General features: G+C 40.5%; 3 protein-coding genes across 11 annotated transcripts in view; 2 read left to right on the forward strand and 1 right to left on the reverse strand.

Annotated features, from left to right (window-relative positions):
• ANKRD27 (ankyrin repeat domain 27) overlaps positions 1 to 5760 on the reverse strand; it is a 56333-nt gene extending 50573 nt beyond the window's left edge. Inside the window, exon 1 of the mRNA XM_062604892.1 lies at positions 5562 to 5760. The gene's annotated coding sequence lies outside the window, so the exon portion shown is untranslated. The remainder of the gene's footprint in view (positions 1 to 5561) is intronic.
• On the forward strand, positions 5741 to 9949 carry NUDT19 (nudix hydrolase 19). The gene is made up of 3 exons (XM_062604895.1): positions 5741 to 6469; positions 7569 to 7776; positions 8805 to 9949. The coding sequence occupies exons 1-3, from the start codon at positions 5771 to 5773 to the stop codon at positions 9029 to 9031; spliced, it is 1134 nt and encodes a 377-aa protein (XP_062460879.1). The 5' UTR covers positions 5741 to 5770; the 3' UTR covers positions 9032 to 9949.
• Positions 9950 to 12225: 2276 nt separating this feature from the next.
• TDRD12 (tudor domain containing 12) overlaps positions 12226 to 17437 on the forward strand; it is a 38089-nt gene continuing 32877 nt past the window's right edge. For 2 of the 9 annotated variants that reach the window (XR_009961975.1, XR_009961974.1), the window contains exons 1-5: positions 12226 to 12314; positions 13597 to 13636; positions 14791 to 14952; positions 15249 to 15385; positions 16544 to 16663. Coding sequence is in view for 6 of the 9 variants with exons in the window: in XM_062604836.1 (XP_062460820.1) it covers positions 13616 to 13636; positions 14791 to 14952; positions 15249 to 15385; positions 16544 to 16663 (440 nt within the window). In the remaining 3 variants the exon portion in view is untranslated. Of the gene's footprint in view, positions 12315 to 13596; positions 13637 to 14790; positions 14953 to 15248; positions 15386 to 16543; positions 16664 to 17437 lie in introns of those variants that run through there. The other 7 variants (XM_062604833.1, XM_062604835.1, XM_062604836.1 and 4 more) reach the window with 6 other exon arrangements.

A 17437-nucleotide genomic window follows, 5' to 3' on the forward strand; every position in this document is an offset into this window, starting at 1 on the left:
AAACAACAAAACAACTTCAAATGCAATTCCCTCTGTATGATCCAGAAGAATGTATATATAAATTACATAAACAAGTAAGAAAGGTGGAACTGAGAAAAGAAGACAAAAGAAAATATTTAACTATTTATACCATATAAAATGACTGCGGAGTACCTGACACACCAAACATGATACTCCCTTAGCAACTTAATCTGATATGCTAATTGCATGTGTAACTTTATATATAAATACACACTTGAGCTTTGGGTCCTAGAGGGAGTGGTCTGAATAATTACTCATATAAGCCATCACTACTCAGTTTAGTGAGAAATTACATGTGTGAAAACTATCCTCCATGTAATTAAAAGCTGCAGAATTAGAACCATAATTACATGCATAAGACATGTAATCCACTATGTGTCTGCTGGAAGCAAAACATTTCCAGTTAATACTATCTGTAACCTAGTTTTCTGATCTGCTTTGATTTCCTGGAATATTGTTTTGTATGAAGGTAGCTGTATTTTTATTTTTCTTTGTAGTCAAATCTATATAATAGTGCTATAATAATAAACCTGCATTTCCTAGATGTGACATTTATTCACATTTTGGACATAATACTTGTAAAACTATACAGTGAATTTATTTGTATTATTTGCTAAGTCTGCCTATTTCTTGGTACTGTATGAACTAAACAATTTGAAAGCTTTAGAATGTCATTTTGAAATAAGCCAGTTTAAGAAGCAGCAGACATGCTCAGTAAAATCTATTTTTTATATATATACTTGAGGTTCTAACAATTTGCTCAATAATACAGCAGACACTATCTCTGCATGGGAACAAAGCTTTTACCAGATGCATATAAATTAAACCAAGACTAACTTAGTATAACCATCTCCAACTCACAGGATAGCATGTGAGCCAAATAATAGTGGACCCTGCTTTTCACCTGTAAACAATTATTAGTGATGTGTGCTGCAATTTATGCAATGATGAGATAAAAAGGAATTAAGTCACTCTATTGCTAAGTATTCTAATCACACATACACAAAAAAAAAAACCAGAAAGCTAATTTTACAATCAATTCTATATATTTAGTGACCTTAAACCTTTTTCCTTTAAACAAACGTTTTCTTTTTTTCATTAGCAGTAACTGAACTGGAGAGAAAAACATTGAAGTAACTTCCATATTACTGAAATATTATCTCACAATGAATCATTATCAGTTCCACAATTTTATGGCATTTCATTTAATGTAACTTTTGCATCCCTTCAGAAGGGCTTACTTTTCAATACAGCACAATCTGTGTTTGAAAACAACCTGGAATACAAAAGTATTTGGAGTCCATTAGGTTAACAATTGTATATTCTGGCATAGCAGCAGCAGAAAAGGCAACTGAATCCTTAACTTTTTAGCAAAAATAATTCCTTCTTTTTTTCTTTTTTTTTTTCCATTTAATCTGGAGGGGACCTCTGAGGCCCCAGTCTTCTCTTACATCTTACTGAGTGTCACACCTATCTCTAGCTAATTCTTGTTATGGGAAGACTGTTCCCCAAACTAAAGCCTCCTGTATTCCCAGCCTACATCCTGGCCCTTGAGGCATAATGCTGGGGCTCAGCTGAATGCAAAATGCCCTTGTGCAGAATGCTCACATTACAGTAATGGAATAAACTAGCATGCTTGGGTTAGGGTTGGCAATCCTCAGTAACAGGTTTCCTCAGATTTGACATTCTTTCTGAAATCATTCAATGCTGTACAGATTTTAAGCACAAGTGAGATGAACTCTGAATTTTAGCACAATATATTGTAAAAAGAAATCATCCAATTTGGAGACGAAGAAATTAAACTTCATAGATATTAACATCTTATAGATATCCTTACACCTAATTTGGCTTCAGGACATTTTCTGCATTTATTTGAGCCTTTTCCAGCAAGCTAGCTATAGCTTTGAGAGAGCAGGTACACACACACTCACAGTGCTTAGCTTTTGCCTTTCTTAGCAGGAAACTGGATGGAGGTAGAACATCACTTAGCATCCTTAATCTTTGCTCACCAAGTTTCCAATTGTCAGAGCCACCTCCAGTCAGGAGAACTGGGTCAATTAAAGACTCACATGCTCCTGGAATTTTGCATGAGATTACTTCAGCTTTGTCATGAACAGATATTGAATTATTCTTTGTAAGACAATACTGAAAGGAAGCTAAGAAATTGCCATAAACAGGGTGAATATGCTAACCCTTGGGTTAAGAATGTCATCCTTCTCAGGGGACAGAGGTACCTCATGCACCCCAGGACTGTGTGGGAAAATGCAGCAACTGGACTAGAGAACAATGTTTGCCTTAACTTGCAGTTGCACTTGCCTGTCTCTGGTCCCAAAGGACTGCTTCACATGCTGAGAACAGTCATGAGCAATGCTATAACCACACAACTATTTCTCTACTGACGGCCCTGATATTCTCTATGTGTTTGAGATTGCAAACATCAGTCTACATGCCAGCCACACATTCAATTTCCAATCCCCATATGAGGTCTCTTAAATTTAATACCAGTGGATACCAGCAAAATCAAAGGAATTATTTTCCAGGATACACCTGCTTTACTTAGTAGCAGTTGAGAGACTTTAGATTATGCTAATACAAAAAATATTACATTTAGAGACTTAACAATAATCTGCACTAGCCTCTATTACCAGATGTTCCTAAAGATGTTCTAAAATAATGTTCCAGGGGTCTCAGACATTGCATTTTTGCCACATTAAGGCAGTTCTATACATGTGCTGGTATTACCACTGATTCAAAAATGTCACTGTTTGTTACTGGTATATAGAATCATAGAATAGTTAGGATTGGAAAGGACCTTAAGATCATCTAGTTCCAAACCCCCTGCCATGGGCAGGGACACCTCACACTAAACCATATCACCCAAGGCCTCATCCAACCTGGTCTTGAACACTGCCAGGGATGGAGCATTCACAGCTTCCCTGGGCAGCCCATTCCAGTGCCTCACCATCCTTGCAGTAAAGAACTTCCTCCTTACAGCCAATCTAAACTTCCCCTGTTTAAGTTTTAACCCAATACCCCTTGTCTATCACTACAGTCCCTAATGAAGAGTCCCTCCCCAGCATCCTTAAAGGCCCCCTTCAGATACTGGAAGGCTGCTATGAGGTCTCCATGCAGCCTTCTCTTCTCCAGGCTGAACAGCACCAACTTTCTCAGCCTGTCTTCATACAGGAGGTGCTCTAGTGCCCTGATCATCCTTGTGGCCCTCCTCTGGACTTATTCCAACAGTTCCATGTCCTTTTTATGTTGAGGACACCAGAACAGCACACAGTACTCCAGGTGAGGTCTCACAAGAGCAGAGTAGAGGGGCAGGGTCACCTCCTTCAACCTGTTACTCACACTCCTTTTGATGCAGCCCAGGATACGGTTGGCTTTCTGGGCTGTGAGCGCACACTGAACCCGGCTCATGTTAAGTTTCTCATTGACCAACACCCCCAAGTCCTTCTCCTCAGGGCTGCTCTGAATCTCTTCTCTGCCCAACCTGCAGCTGTGCCTGGGATTGCTCCCACCCAGGTGTAGGACCTTGCACTTGTCATGGTTAAACTTCATGAGGTTGGCATCAGCCCAGCTCATAAGTGTGTCAAGGTCCCTCTGGATGGCATTCCTTCCCTCCAGCCTATCAACCGAACCACACAGCTTGGTGTCATCGGCAAAACTGCTGAGGGTGCACTCAATCCCACTGTCCATGTCACCGACAAAGATGTTGAACAAGACTGGTATTAAACCCAAATATATCCAAAAATCACAAATTACATGTCTGTAATTACACAAATTACATAAACTACTGCCTTGTCCAGGGAAAGTTACAAGTAGAGCAGTGGTATCTTGCCTTTGCTCAAGGCAGCAGCTTTAGTGTCTATTCAGCAACAGCTGCAGGCCTTCAGTGAAACCAAGATATGGCTGGCTTTCTGGGCTGCAAGCACACACTGAAGCTGGCTTGTGTTCATTTTCTCATTGACCAACAGCCCCAAGTCCTTCTCCACACACTTGGTGTCATCAGCAAACTTGCTGAGGGTGCACTGTCCATGTCACCGACAAAGATGTTGAACAAGACATATGTGCTTTCTACTTAAAATGTCTTTATGTTGAAATGATCTGACATAATGGACCCTAAATCTTTCTGATCAGCCATCAAGCTCATTGGACATTAAATCTTGAAAAACCTCAGTAGTTTATTAATATTTCACCAGTAAAGCAGCTTTCAGGCAAAGCACATTCTTAACACAGTTAAATAGAGAAGTATACTAACAGTGCATAAAGCAAACAAATATGAGGTGAACATCATGATCTTGGGTTCAAAATGCCTTTTACGAGGCAACAGGCATGTTAGTGGACTTTATGACATATTCACTGATGAGCAGTATTCATTAAACTAGTATGAAGAAAAGAGGCTACAGTTACAAGATACCCTGGGTTTTGCTTGTAAACTTGGTCACAAGGAAGGAAAGGAGAAAGAGGGCCGACTTGTATGTCTGGCTATACCACAGCTGGTGTTCTGATAGTTTTAGCACAATCAGTTGGCTGACCTATTCCCTGCTGACTGCAGTCCCATGTCACGATGAACTTCTGGCCCAGCTGTGTCTGTGTAGATCTTGACTGAATTTTTGGTTTTGCCAATTGACATATTCCATTATCCTGCTAGTTTAATTGCCTCTAAAGATCATACAGTTATGGTGAGCCACATCTCACAGACATAAAGTACATGCTCAAATAGAAAATCGAAAGGAGTTGTCAGAGCCACATGCAGGTAATGTGGATATTTGCCAAACAGAATTTAGCACCAGAAGGATTACGAATAGGAGGAGGATTCTCTGTGTTACATGCAAACACCATTCTTACAAAAATCTCTCAACGTGTGTCATCAGTTTTCTTCTGCTCAACTCCTTATAAATTAAAAAAAACAAATCAATCCATGATTTTTGATTGTTTAAAAATCAAATGTTACATGAACAAAACATTTCCTAAAGTCAAATGTCTATTCAAGAGACTTCTTCAAAATTTTGCTATCTTGCCTGAATAGATCTTTCCTTCGGGTAACAAAGTCCTTAGCTTCAAAGGAGCTTCTACATACTCTTCCCCCTTGAAGCCTACTAGAACAAATTCAAACAACTTGGATCATGACATGTTTAATCAATGACCTAAAATTATTTTGGTTATCAACATGCCTTGACATGGAATTGAGATAAGGAGATTTCCCCGAGGCCAACTGGCGGGTCATCAGCAGTATTACCATTACAAATCTGAGTCCTTGGCTCCCGACCCTGTGCTGATTCCTCGGGCTGTAACTACAGTGCCTTCAGCAGTGCTGTGGAAGCCTTTGGGGTCCAAGGCAGTTATTCAACATTTACTTCTTGTCAAGCTGTAAACATTCCCAGCGCTATGAAACCCCAGAAGTGCAAACTACTCCAAGCCATAGTTTTTTAAGTAAATTGAAAGCCACCGCCTGGTTTCTCTCAGCCATTCGCCGTATACCCATAAATCCTCGGTATTTCCTTAAGCTTTTGGCCTTAGAGGACACTACTTACCAGCTTAAGGGTGACCGGGACTGAGGCATTACTGACCCTGTCTGACAGGCCTCGATCTCACCAGCTCTGGCAGGGGCAAGCGTTCCCTCTGCAGAGGCTTTCCCACGTCTGCAGTGCCTCCTCCGGGAGCCCAGGTGGCGGTGGCGCCCGGGCACTCCCGCAGCGCGATCGCGGCCGCTGTACCGGCCACCGCTCCTCCGCCCCGCAAGATGAACTCTGGCCTGCGGCACTGGAGGGAAGCGGCCACGCTGCTGTTGGCAGCGGGCGCGCCGGGGCGACTGCCGCGCTCCCCGCTCGGCCCCTTCGACTACGAGCTGTTGCTTCTGCAGCGCAGCTCCCGCAGCGGCTTCATGCCCAGCGCCCACGTCTTCCCGGGGGGGGTGGTGGAGGCCGCGGATTTCTCAGCGGACTGGCTGGGGTTGCTGCCCGCCTCGCCTCTGTGCGGGCTGGGCCAAGTGAGGAGGCCGCCGCCCGGCAGCAACCGGGCCCCGCTCTTCGCCACCGACCGGGAGGAGCTGGGCTCGCCGCTGCCGGGGGAAGTCGCCTTCCGCATCTGCGCTATCAGGGAAACGTTCGAGGAGGCGGGAATCCTGCTGCTGGTGCCGGAGCCAGGGCCAGCGGCGGCCGGCGGGCCGCTCCCTTCGCTGCCAGCGGATCGCCTGCCCCCGGCCGCGGAGCTGAGTGAGTGGAGGCGGCGAGTGCAGCAGGACCCGGCCTGCTTCCTGCAGCTCTGCCAGCACCTGCGCTGCGTCCCCAACATCTGGGCGCTGCAAGAATGGAGCAACTGGCTGACTCCCGTCGGCAGGGCAGGGCGCGGCGGCCGGCGCTACGACACCGCGTTCTATCTGTGCTGCCTGGAGAGGCGGCCGCGCACCGCGCAGGACGGCCGGGAGGTGACGGCCTTCCTGGTAAGCGGCCCCCGGAGGAGGCGCCGAGTCCTCACCCCGCTCCATCGCAACCCTACGTCTGCCACGCCGGTGTTCCGGTGGCTATAGGGAGGAAGGAGTCTGCTTCATTCCCATACAGCCCTGGCCTCTGCCTCAGAGGAACCGGTGGGCCTGCTCCCGGCACAGGTTAAACAGATGAGCCCAGGTCTAGCTCTAGCCGTCTTCATACAGCTTTCCCATGCGAGAGAAGGACAGGCGCTTTCACCTTTCAACGGCAACCACTGTCAGAACAGGACAGTACCTGAAGTTTTGGGGCATGGGATGTATCAGATTATTTTCACCTTGCATTACTGTATTTTCCAAAGGTGCACAACAAGGAATCACTTTTTAACCATTTATTGGTGCAGTACCAGTGCAAGACTGTCACCATACCCTGAACATTCACCATGCTTGGAGAGGTCCTTGTGGCATGCAGAGTGTTACAAGGCTGCAACAGCTGCTAGGAATTTTTGTCTTTCATCGTTACTTGGAATGTTTCAAGTAACGTTGAAATACTGTAGTACTAAAACCAGTTTTGCAGCTATACTGATTTTTTTTTTACCTTATTTTTTTACTCTTCTGAAGAGTTCACATTTGTTAGAATTTTGTTAAGAAGAGCATAAATCTACTGCAAGTGCTTACGCACACATTTCTGTTACCAAATCCACCATGTGAGATGCAGACTACAAGCAGTTTAAACAAAACACAACAGGGTTTAAGCACAAACAGCTGCGCATTCATGCTCTGAAAACAGCATACGTAGGAAGCAGATGTTAGGTACTTAAAATTTTTGAAGTATCAGTAGTGACCCCTGGTAACTGAGTCACACTAGGTTTTAAGGGTTGTGCTCAGAAGATTTTTAGACAGGCCCCTAAAACAAGTATCTGTTTCTAAACTTGGCATGCCTAGGTGTAAAACAAGTTAACTTATAGGGAAAAGTAATTTTTATACATTTGTTTTATCATGGTGAGAACATGTAGGCTGTGGCAAGCTCCTTTTTTTCTAAATACCTTCCTAATGGCTTTTGAAGTTACTGTCTGCTGATGAAACTATAATTTCAAGGCCTCTTTTCATCTTACAGTGGTCATCACCTCCAGAAATCATTGAACTCTTTAAATCTGAGGAAATATGGCTTGCTCCACCTCAGTTCTATGAACTATGTAGGCTGTGCAACTTCTCTTCACTCTGTGAGTTACACAAGTTCAGCTCTGACCGAGCTCTAGAGGGATGTGAATGCTGGATGCCTGTGATGTTAACTGCTTCAGATGGCTACATCCAGCTACTGCCAGGTAAGTAAAAAGATGGGAGTTCTCTGGAATATGTAAAAGCTTGGGAGTTGCTATGTACTCAAGCCACATTATATAAACCATCTTTAACTGTAAGGGAAATACTGTCTTAAGGGTTATTACTGCACACTTTTTGTACTGTTTGGCTTCCTTCTTCAATACAGTTGATAATGGTGACTGCCAGAGACAAGCTACTGCATCAGACAGACAGCACAATTATTTCTGTATGTCTCAAACTCATTGATATATTTATGAAGAAATTCTAGCATGTCAGCTTTTCTTAAGTATGTATTAGAACTTCTTACATTTAGTCCTTTTTAGTGGGAATTCTCAGTTCAGTTATCCACTTGTGTTTGTAAGGGCAAGTGGATGAAGCACAGGTGCATTATCTGTCTTCACAACTGTAATGATAGTGCAGTGATCTAAAAAGATACACTCATTTTCCTCCTGCCCTTTCTCCTACTTTACTCTCATTTCATGTACATTTTCCTTTTTCTTAAGATGCACATACTGTCTTCTGCTTTAGTTTGCTTTTCGTTACACTTTTTTCCTCAAAACTGACCTCTAGAACTTCTGCATGTGTTATTAGCACTCTTGCACAAGTATAACATGCATTTATATGCAAAACACTCGTTTCTTCAACAAAACACAACAAGTTTCTGTTCTTGGTCCTACTGTAGCCTATCTTTATACATGTGGAAAAGTATTTATCTTATTCCCCACCTATTCTATAAACTCCTGTCTGACCAGGCTGTGATTATAGCATATTAGTATTATCAGGAGCACTGGAGCAGTCAAATCAACACCTTCTATGTGCACTGCAGCATCCCCTGACAGACACTTCAGAGATTTAAGGCTATATATTTAAATCTGAAAATGTTTATAGAGGCAGTTAACTTTTGTATGTAAATGTGAAATACATTTTTACTGAGATTCATGCCTTGATATTTAAAAACTGCTAGTGTCATTCAATCAGAAGGCTGAAAATTAAGTTAGGCAATGTATAACCAAAATCTTTTTCCCACCCCCAGGAGATGAGTTATATCCAGAAGATCCAGATTATACAGGAGAAAAGAAAATAATCATGTCAACAGACAAGAAGGTTGAAGATCTCATGAAAGGGGGTAGTATATTTCACAGGATAGTAATAAAAAACATCAACAATCTTGCTGTCTACGTTAATATTCAAGCAAAATACAAGCATATAAATCCATTGACAATAAACTCTGCCTGTTCAGATTACAATAGCAAATTATAATATCTGTTTGGTTTAAAGATAGAAATTTTTTAATTACATATATATTCACTGTGAGGTTTGCACTTTTCTAATCAGTGCCAAATAGTCAGGAAAATACTCCTTTGTCCTGCCAAACTGTTTTGTGTGTGCAATTTGATTTGAGTAACTAACTCTTTGAAACAGAACAGATGTGCCAGTTACAATGTTCAGAGGCCACTGAAAATTTAATGTAACCATCAATTGTTGTGATTTCATATTAACTACACTGAACAATTACTATCATATTCTACTTACATACTAACTTTAGAAATAGCTACAACACTGGTCTGCTGGGTTACACAGGTCCTTTTCTCCCTGAAAATTTAAGTATATATTAAGTTCAGACCAAGTATGTTTTGATCTGAAGAATTGACTATGCTTCCGAAAATTACACAACTGTAATGTGCATCTAGAAATTAATGAAATCTCCCGTTCTCTATCTGCTGACATCTCCCTATTCTCTCTTTTATTCTGGGGAAAATCGGCATATATGTATATAGAGATCTATTAGCCGAAAGTCACGTTTTAAAAAGAATACTATGAAATTAATATTAGATTATAATAATAATATTAGATACACCTAAATTATATTTACTAATGGTAATCTAGTCAAAACTACAGTTTTCAAAAGTAGATAATTTACACAAAGGTATGTCAGATTGAGTGCATTCTCAGGTTGGTTCTCAGGGATTTCAGGTTGGTTGGTTTTGTCTTTTTTTTTTGTGCAATGTGTGGAATAAAGGAGCAGTGATGTAACTTCTTTACCTGGAAGAAGTAAGTATGATGACTTGACATTAGCTAGTGAAGTTCTTCAGAAAGCTTTGTTTCAGCTTTTGTTCTGTATTTCAGTTAAAAACATCTGCAAAATTTTAATTAAATTGATTTATAGTATTCACTTGGGTTGTGAAAAAAAATGTGTCTTTTTCTTCTCTCTGAACATGCTCAGGCTGTTCTTGGTTTTTCAGACCTTACTGAAATTTGTGTACCTCTACAAAACATGGGTCACATGAAGCAGAATATTATGCAGTATGTTATCTTCTTCAGAATATTCTGGCTAGCTCTTCTGAAGACAATGGGATAATTAAAATGGAGAGTAGAGGAAACAAAGAAAATACCCTGTAAAGCTGTCTTATATGGTATGGGCAGGGGCATCTTTCACTAGACCAGGTTGCTCCATGCCCTGGCCAACCTGGCCTTGAACACTGCCAGAGATGGGGCAGCCACAGTTTCTCTGGGCAATCTCTTCCCGTGTGTCACCACCCTCACACTAAAGATCTTCCTAACATTGGTCTCAATTTATTACCCTCTGTTAAAAAAACAAACAAACAAAAAAAAACCAACCCCAAAACCCCTTGAAAGCAGGTGAACCATTTTATCTGGAACTTGAGAGGAATACTCAGCTTGAGGCAGTTATGTGCCGATGCCAAAATTAAGTGGTTCAGGACAAGGGTGTCCATGTCATAACTTCAAGCTAGCGACTTCAGAGCAGAAGCTACTTGCAATTTTAATTTACCATTTTGTGTTTGGCTCCCTTAGAGAGCACAACTTCTCTGTCCCACTGTCTCACCACTCTCACAATGAAGAATTTCTTCCTTACATATATAAACTAAAGCTACTCACTTTTAGTTCAAAACCATTAACCCTTGTGCAGTCACTACAAGCTAGTCCCATCCTCTAGCTCCCTGAACAACTGAAAGTTCAGTCTCCTAAAAATTCAGGGTCTTCACTTTACATTACTTACTTTATCCAGTCTAAATCCATCGAGATCATTAATTCAAACATACAAAACAATATATATAAGAAAATACAAAAAAAAAAAGTAATCTTAAATTGCTCTGATTTCACAATACAGCCTTATAGTTGCTCAAGAGCTTCCTTGATGATCTTTTTATTGTTATATCTCATAGTTCTACCATTTTAGTTTTGTGATAGAAAGTAGCTATTAGGAGAAAATATTCTTAGGAAACAAATTATTCAGCAACATAGATACAGGTTAGATTCTTACATAAGTTTTTACACCCCTGCATGCAGCGGTAGATTTATACCTTTAATCGTAGGGTTTGCTGTGTCAGAACCAGTTACTTCAATACTAAATCTGCATCTTAAAAGTGGGCAGTCTGCCTCTCCAACTTTAATTGAGACGCCCGTAACTTTTTCTTTCCCGACAACAAAAGTAAAATGGTCCAGGAGGGGGAGCTCTAAGGCCAAGAGACAAAGAGTTGGGGGAAAAAGTATGTATCTAAAAAAAAAATATATATATACACACATATATACACACGATTTTACACAGAAAGTTATGATGAAAGTTAAATGCAACCCTGAATGGCTTAGAATATACATACAGCCAATAATGAGTGTTCAATATTTTGAGTTAAAAATATTAAAGCTGTAGTTTCAAAATACTGAGGCCATCTTAAGCATGGGCTTCTACCCAAAGAGGTGCGGGGCTTCATGTCCTAACTCTGTGTTTCATCCCCTTCCCTTGGGCCAGCACCTTGTCCATGCACCCTTGTGCAGTATTAAGTCAGGCCTAAATCACTCTATTTTAAGCCTGAATGGAAATGCTTTATAACTGAGCTTGAGATACAGACTGAATATTTCCCCTAAACCCGAAATAGGATTTACATCTTCTGTTGTGGAAACGCACATATTTGTGTAGCACAGCTAAACTCCAGTATGGCACTACCACTTCCCCCCCCCCCCCCCATCTACCTATTTTTACAACTTTGAAGAACATGCTCCACTACAGTCTGCTTCCTCTGGTAACACACGTATCACAGCTGCCCCAGATACCACCGCTTCACGCTGCCTGACACGACCCCACTTCAAAAGCAACCCCAGCCCGCTGCTCCGCCATATTCCTATGCAGCCCCTTCCCTCCGCCCCTTGGGCACCACCTCAGCCAGGCTCACCCCCTCAAGCCCGCGGCAGAACGAGCAGTAAGCTTGCCACTTAAAGCTCGTTTATTGCAGCACCACGCTGAAGCAGGTGAAAAGACCCCACTTCGCCGCTAACCCCGGCCCGGCGAGGCCCCGCCCCTCCCCTCCCCTCCTCACCGCCCGCTTATGGTTGCTCTGGGAGTGCGCGAGCGGCGGTTTCTGGAAGCTTCTGGGGCGCGTGTGAGGGAGCGCGTCTAGGGCTGTGTGTGGGCTCTGGTGGCGCTGGTGGCTTAAGGTTAGCGGGTTATTTTTATGGGGGTAGAGCGTGAAACTAAAGCAGAATATGAAGGAAGCTGGGGGAGGGAGGCAGTATAGCAAAAAGTACAGTTTCTTAGTAGTGTTCCACCCTTTACTGAACTCTTGTTTGTGCTGTGCTTGTAATACGTGGGCCTTTTAAGTAAAAGCTGACTAGAGGGAGGGAGGTTGGGATAGTGAGTTGATTTTTCTAGGTGTGTGTGGACCAGGCATGTGTTGAACAGAGGCAATCCTTTTCCGTCTGGTACGTATTAAGGCAGCAGTTTGAGATGAGAGGGTTAGTGCCCTCTTATATACTTCTTTATAAGGTAAATAGCATTAGGTAGGGGACTTGCATAAACGTTTGTCAGTACTTAGTTGTTACTAAATAAGCAGGAACTAAGAATGTGTTAGTAAGAACTAAGTAATGTGTTAGTAATCCATATGGTAGGAGAGCCAGCCTTTTACATGGGTATGCTTTATCCTTGATACTTTATGTTCAAACTATTTATGCAGTTCTTTAACCTCGTAATGCTTGCCTGCAGCACTTCTTGAGCTCTTATTTCAGGGCCTACCAGTTATTTGGCTCAATTAATGAGTCTATTCTGAATTTAAAATTTGAGTAGAAATGTAATATCACTCCTTTAAGTGAGTGATACATAATTATAGTAATATCAGATAACTTAATATGTATGTTACCTATATGTCTATTTACACTAGACATTAGGAAGAATTTTTTTACTATGAAGGGCTGAGGTGCTGGCACAGGGTGCCCAGAGTAGCTGTGGCTGCCCCATCCCTGGCAGTGTTCAAGGCCAGGTTGGTCAAAGCTTGGAGCAACCTGGTCTAGTGGAAGGTGTCCCTGCCCATGGCAGGGGGCTGGAACTGGATGAGCTTTAGGGTCTCTTCCAGCCCAGACCAGTCTGGGATTCTATAGGTCACTTAATGGTTTTGCATTTCTCAGACAGAGAGAGCAGGAGAGGTTATTTATTCTTCTCACATGTTATTCCTGAAATGAAAGTTTTTATTTTTGAACTGCTTAAGGCAGCACTATGTCTCTCATGGTATAGTGCAGTCTTACAGACTTAGGTGAAACCTGGAGGGTATGATTTTATCATGTGTTACAAATGTTCTAAGTATAGTTTCAGTTTGTACTGTAGTGTCAAGCTGAGAATAACTAGTACCATCTCTTAGCAAAGTATATTGCTCGTTGTGACCATAATATAGAAGTATTGCTTTTTATGTAGTATGTCTGGGGACAAGTAGCAAAAATACATAGCCTTGCTTTAGGTGTGTGCTCTGTAGGTACACTTCAAATGATGTCTTTAAAAGTGGTTGATTAAACATGTGATGTTCTTTTACAGTAGCGTGGAGAAAAACTCATCTGAAAAACATGGAAGTCTTTGCATTAAAGGTATGCTGGCAATTTTTAAAGTCTAAAGGATCGCTGTTTGCTTATTTCAGCATAGTTCTATAGAAGCCAGATTTACAAATAAGATAATACCTCTGTATTTCCCTTCAGCAGCACTTTCTATGTTTGTGGGGTTGTATGTGGAATATATGTTTTTTTGTCATTTCTTCTGGGTGTTTATATTGGTTTAATCTCAGAAGAGGGTTGTAGGGATGCAGCTGAAACCTAAAATGGAAGATGTGCAGCATGATTTTATGTGAAGCCTAGTATAGTACTAGATTTTACTGAATTCCACAGAAGAGCATGGAAAAAATTTTCAGACTACAGCCAGGACAGTTGACCCAAGGGATACTGTGTGATGTCATGCTCAGCAATAAAAGCCATGGGAAGGACGAGGAAAGGGTGGGGTCTGTGGTTATCAAATTTGTTTGCCAAAGTCAGCATTATGTGTGATGGTGCTCTGTTTTCCTGGAAATGGCTGAACATTTGTTTGCCAACAGGAAATACTGAATGCATTCCTTATTTTCCTTTGCTTGCGTCTGCAGCTTTTGCTTTACCTCTTCAGCTGGGTTTATGTAAGCCCATAAATTTTCTCACTTTTACCCTTCCAATTTTCTCAGACATCCCACTGCAGGGAAGTGAGGGAGTAGCTGTGTGGTGTTTAGCTGCCTATTAGGATTAACCTAGATTAGCTGAAAGACTGGGATATGAAGGTTTACAAAGGCTGAGCAGAAAGCTATGACCTGGTTTTAAAAAACCTGTCCTTTAGATTCTCTGAGCATGAAGAAGAGTCCACTAGTGAGGTTTGGTGTGTGTTTCGTGGTTTTTAAACATACTTCTTGCAGACAGTATGGAAATAAAAAGCATTATGTGTTTGCATTTTACCTGCAGCCTGGTTTATCCAGCTTCTTAGGTAATGCTACTACCTTTGCAGTGCTAAAGACACTTGGTAGCTAAGAAGTTATTTAATGAGCTAACGGTCTGAAGTTGAAAGATATTTTGAAAGATGTATGCCAAGTATCTGTTAATAGTAATTTTTAAGATGCCTCACTAAAGATTTTAAATTTTATTTTTACATTTGCTGATCAGAGATTCTTAAAAACACCTTATTGTTATAGCAGGCGCTAATTATACTTGTTATCTACTCCTTGCCCCAGATTGAAGATCCAGGTTGCTTTTGGGTTACTATGAAAGAATGTGGGCCTTTCGTAGTTGATGAAGTGGCATATAAAAAACTGAATGATGAAATTAATCAGTTCTATGACAAATTTTACAAAGATGCACATGAAGTAAAGCCAGTAACGGTGGAAGAAGGCCAGGTAAAATTGTTGCTATATTGTGCTGGTAGAATAATTTGTTGCTTACGTTGATCTGGGTATGAGGTATCGAAGATACACATTAATCTTTTTATATTGCTATATAGAACAGTAGGTAATGGCATTTATATGGGTTATGTCTTCTTACCTGTAAACTCAAAAGTTACATAAGCTGTGATGCTTGCATTTTAAAAACAAAATTGAGGGCTATATAATACTGTATTCTTGCCTCATAAAAAATCTTTTTTGAGTGTAATTTTTCTCCATTTACAAGAACCTGCTGTTTTGCTCTTTTTCAGGTTTGTGTGGTTTTCAGTGAGGAGCTCAGATGTTGGTGTAGAGCAGTTATTAAGTCGGTCATGTACTGTACAGATAATTATCAAATGGAATGTTTCCTTGTGGATTATGCAAAATACATTTTTGTTAAATCAAAGGAGTAAGTGTTTGGGTTCTTTTTACACTGTGACTGAAATACTTTTGTTATTTAATGTGTACAGGTAGTATTTATTTAGATTGATAATGACAAGGATTTGATTTAATTGAAGTGTAGGTTGGGTCCTCAAGAAACTACTCACAGTATGATAGGCCCTTGCAAGTGTAGATGCAAACCAGTTTTTGTTTTCTGAATTTGTAGAGATGATTTCTATTGTAGGTTTTGGATTTTCTTGTTATAACTGAAATGTATGTTTGCTAGCTGTGTATATTTTCCTCCCTTGTAAAATGGTTGTATGTAGCTTAACCAGCTTTTGATCTAGAGAAAAGTACATGGGTTTTATAACTTGTTTATTAAGAGCTGACTGACTGGTGAAAAAAGTTGAGTTTTTGCAAGCTCCCTGTTTATAACAAAACCACTATGAAACCAGCTGTTCCTAAAACCTTAAAAAATGTGTTCTGTACAGTAGCTGTTCCAGCTTTTGGCTAGATTTAAAGCTCATTTCCTGAAAAAACTTTTACAAAAGTTTTTCTGTAGCATTCCACGAAATTAAGAATGATTATTTGAAGTATTTTAAAATAAATCTGAAGTTAAATAATGCTTTTAAGTTGAATGTCGCTGTATTGGAAAACAACGTGACAATGCCATGAGTTTAAAATATGTTGAACTAGAAGTTAATGTGATACTTGCTTTTTCACTGTAAAAAAAAAAGAAAAAATGTTACACACAAAAGTGTAAGTCTATGGATTTTTGGTTTTTTTTTTTAATACTTTTATATGGATCACTGTATATGGTGGCTTGTTGGTTGTTAAATGTCTCCCGCCAGACTACATGTAAGGGGTGAGATTGATGTAGAACCATAGAAACATAGAATCATAGAATAGTTAGGGTTGGAAAGGACCTTAAGATCATCTAGTTCCGACCCCCCTGTCATGGGCAGGGACACTTCATACTAGACCATGTCACACAAGACTCCATCCAGCCTGGCCCTGAACACTGCCAGGGATGGAGCATTCACAACATCCTTGGGCAACAAATTCTTTAGGAAAATGAGCACAAATGCAAATGAGTGTGTATATTAGAAAGGTGGATATGAGACAGTGACTTCTGGAGAGTAAAATCTACTCTGTAAAATGAGATTATTTCCACTTCTGTTTTAAGCATTCAAGTTGCTATGGAACCATTTATGCAGCTCCCATATAGAGCAAAAAAGTGTAGACTGTATCGCACAAGGCCAGTGACATTGCGTATTGACTTGTGTGAAGAGACTGCAAAAATAGTGTAAGTAGAGTTTAATGATTATATTCTGTTCATAAATACCTTAAATGTGAAGTTGTCTTTTTTTGTTTGTTTGGTTTTTTTTTTCAATAGGTAATATTTCAGGAAGAACAGAGAACCAGTTTTCCAAGTCTTACTTGCTGTTTCTTTAAACAGAACTGCTTCCTTAACAATTCTTCCTTAATGATTTGGGGTTTGTCGTTCACCTGTTTTGGTATTTATTTAGAAATCTGTGGAAGTTTATACAAGTTTTTTGAAACCTACTTAGTAATCTAATCTATCCTTATGTATTGTTCTGTACAGATACTCATCTTACTCCTGGTACTCCTTGTGTGTGGTAGTTACATGTACCTGAACTAAAGTTCTATACCTGTATATAAGTAGCGTTGGTTTTCCCTATTGTTTTTTTTCTGAACATATTTTGGATTTCTGTTGTGCTTTATTTATAATCATGTTAGTATTATACTCCTTCAAAGCCTGGGGTCTGGTGGTAAAATGTTTTTGTTTCCTTGAGTTACAGGGGGCTGTTGTTGAAGATCCTGCCAACTTGAGAGGGACATGATTAGATCACTGGGAAATACAGCTCTGCAGCAAGAAAGCTGCTTTAATTTGTGTTACTAAAGAATACTTAAAACTACACGTAGTCATGCAGGTTTTTGTTGGTTTGGTTTTTTTAATACTATTGTTTGGAGGAAGAAATTAGTATCTGACTTCCTGTATTCTGACAAAACAAATATTAGCCAGGTTTACATAGAAACAACGTATGTCTTCAATGGA

Source organism: Pezoporus occidentalis, unplaced genomic scaffold, assembly GCF_034315485.1.
Source record: "Pezoporus occidentalis ecotype Australia unplaced genomic scaffold, CSIRO_AGI_Poc_V1 ctg89, whole genome shotgun sequence".
NCBI classification, from domain to species: domain Eukaryota; kingdom Metazoa; phylum Chordata; class Aves; order Psittaciformes; family Psittacidae; genus Pezoporus; species Pezoporus occidentalis.

Excerpts from the sequence above, each read along its gene's own strand:
- NUDT19 (XM_062604895.1), top strand. The coding sequence starts at position 5,771 with ATGAACTCTGGCCTGCGGCACTGGAGGGAAGCGGCCACGCTGCTGTTG. Across the intron at positions 6,470-7,568 it reads GGGAGGTGACGGCCTTCCTG|TGGTCATCACCTCCAGAAAT; the intron begins GTAAGCGGCCCC and ends TTCATCTTACAG. Across the intron at positions 7,777-8,804 it reads CTACATCCAGCTACTGCCAG|GAGATGAGTTATATCCAGAA; the intron begins GTAAGTAAAAAG and ends TCCCACCCCCAG.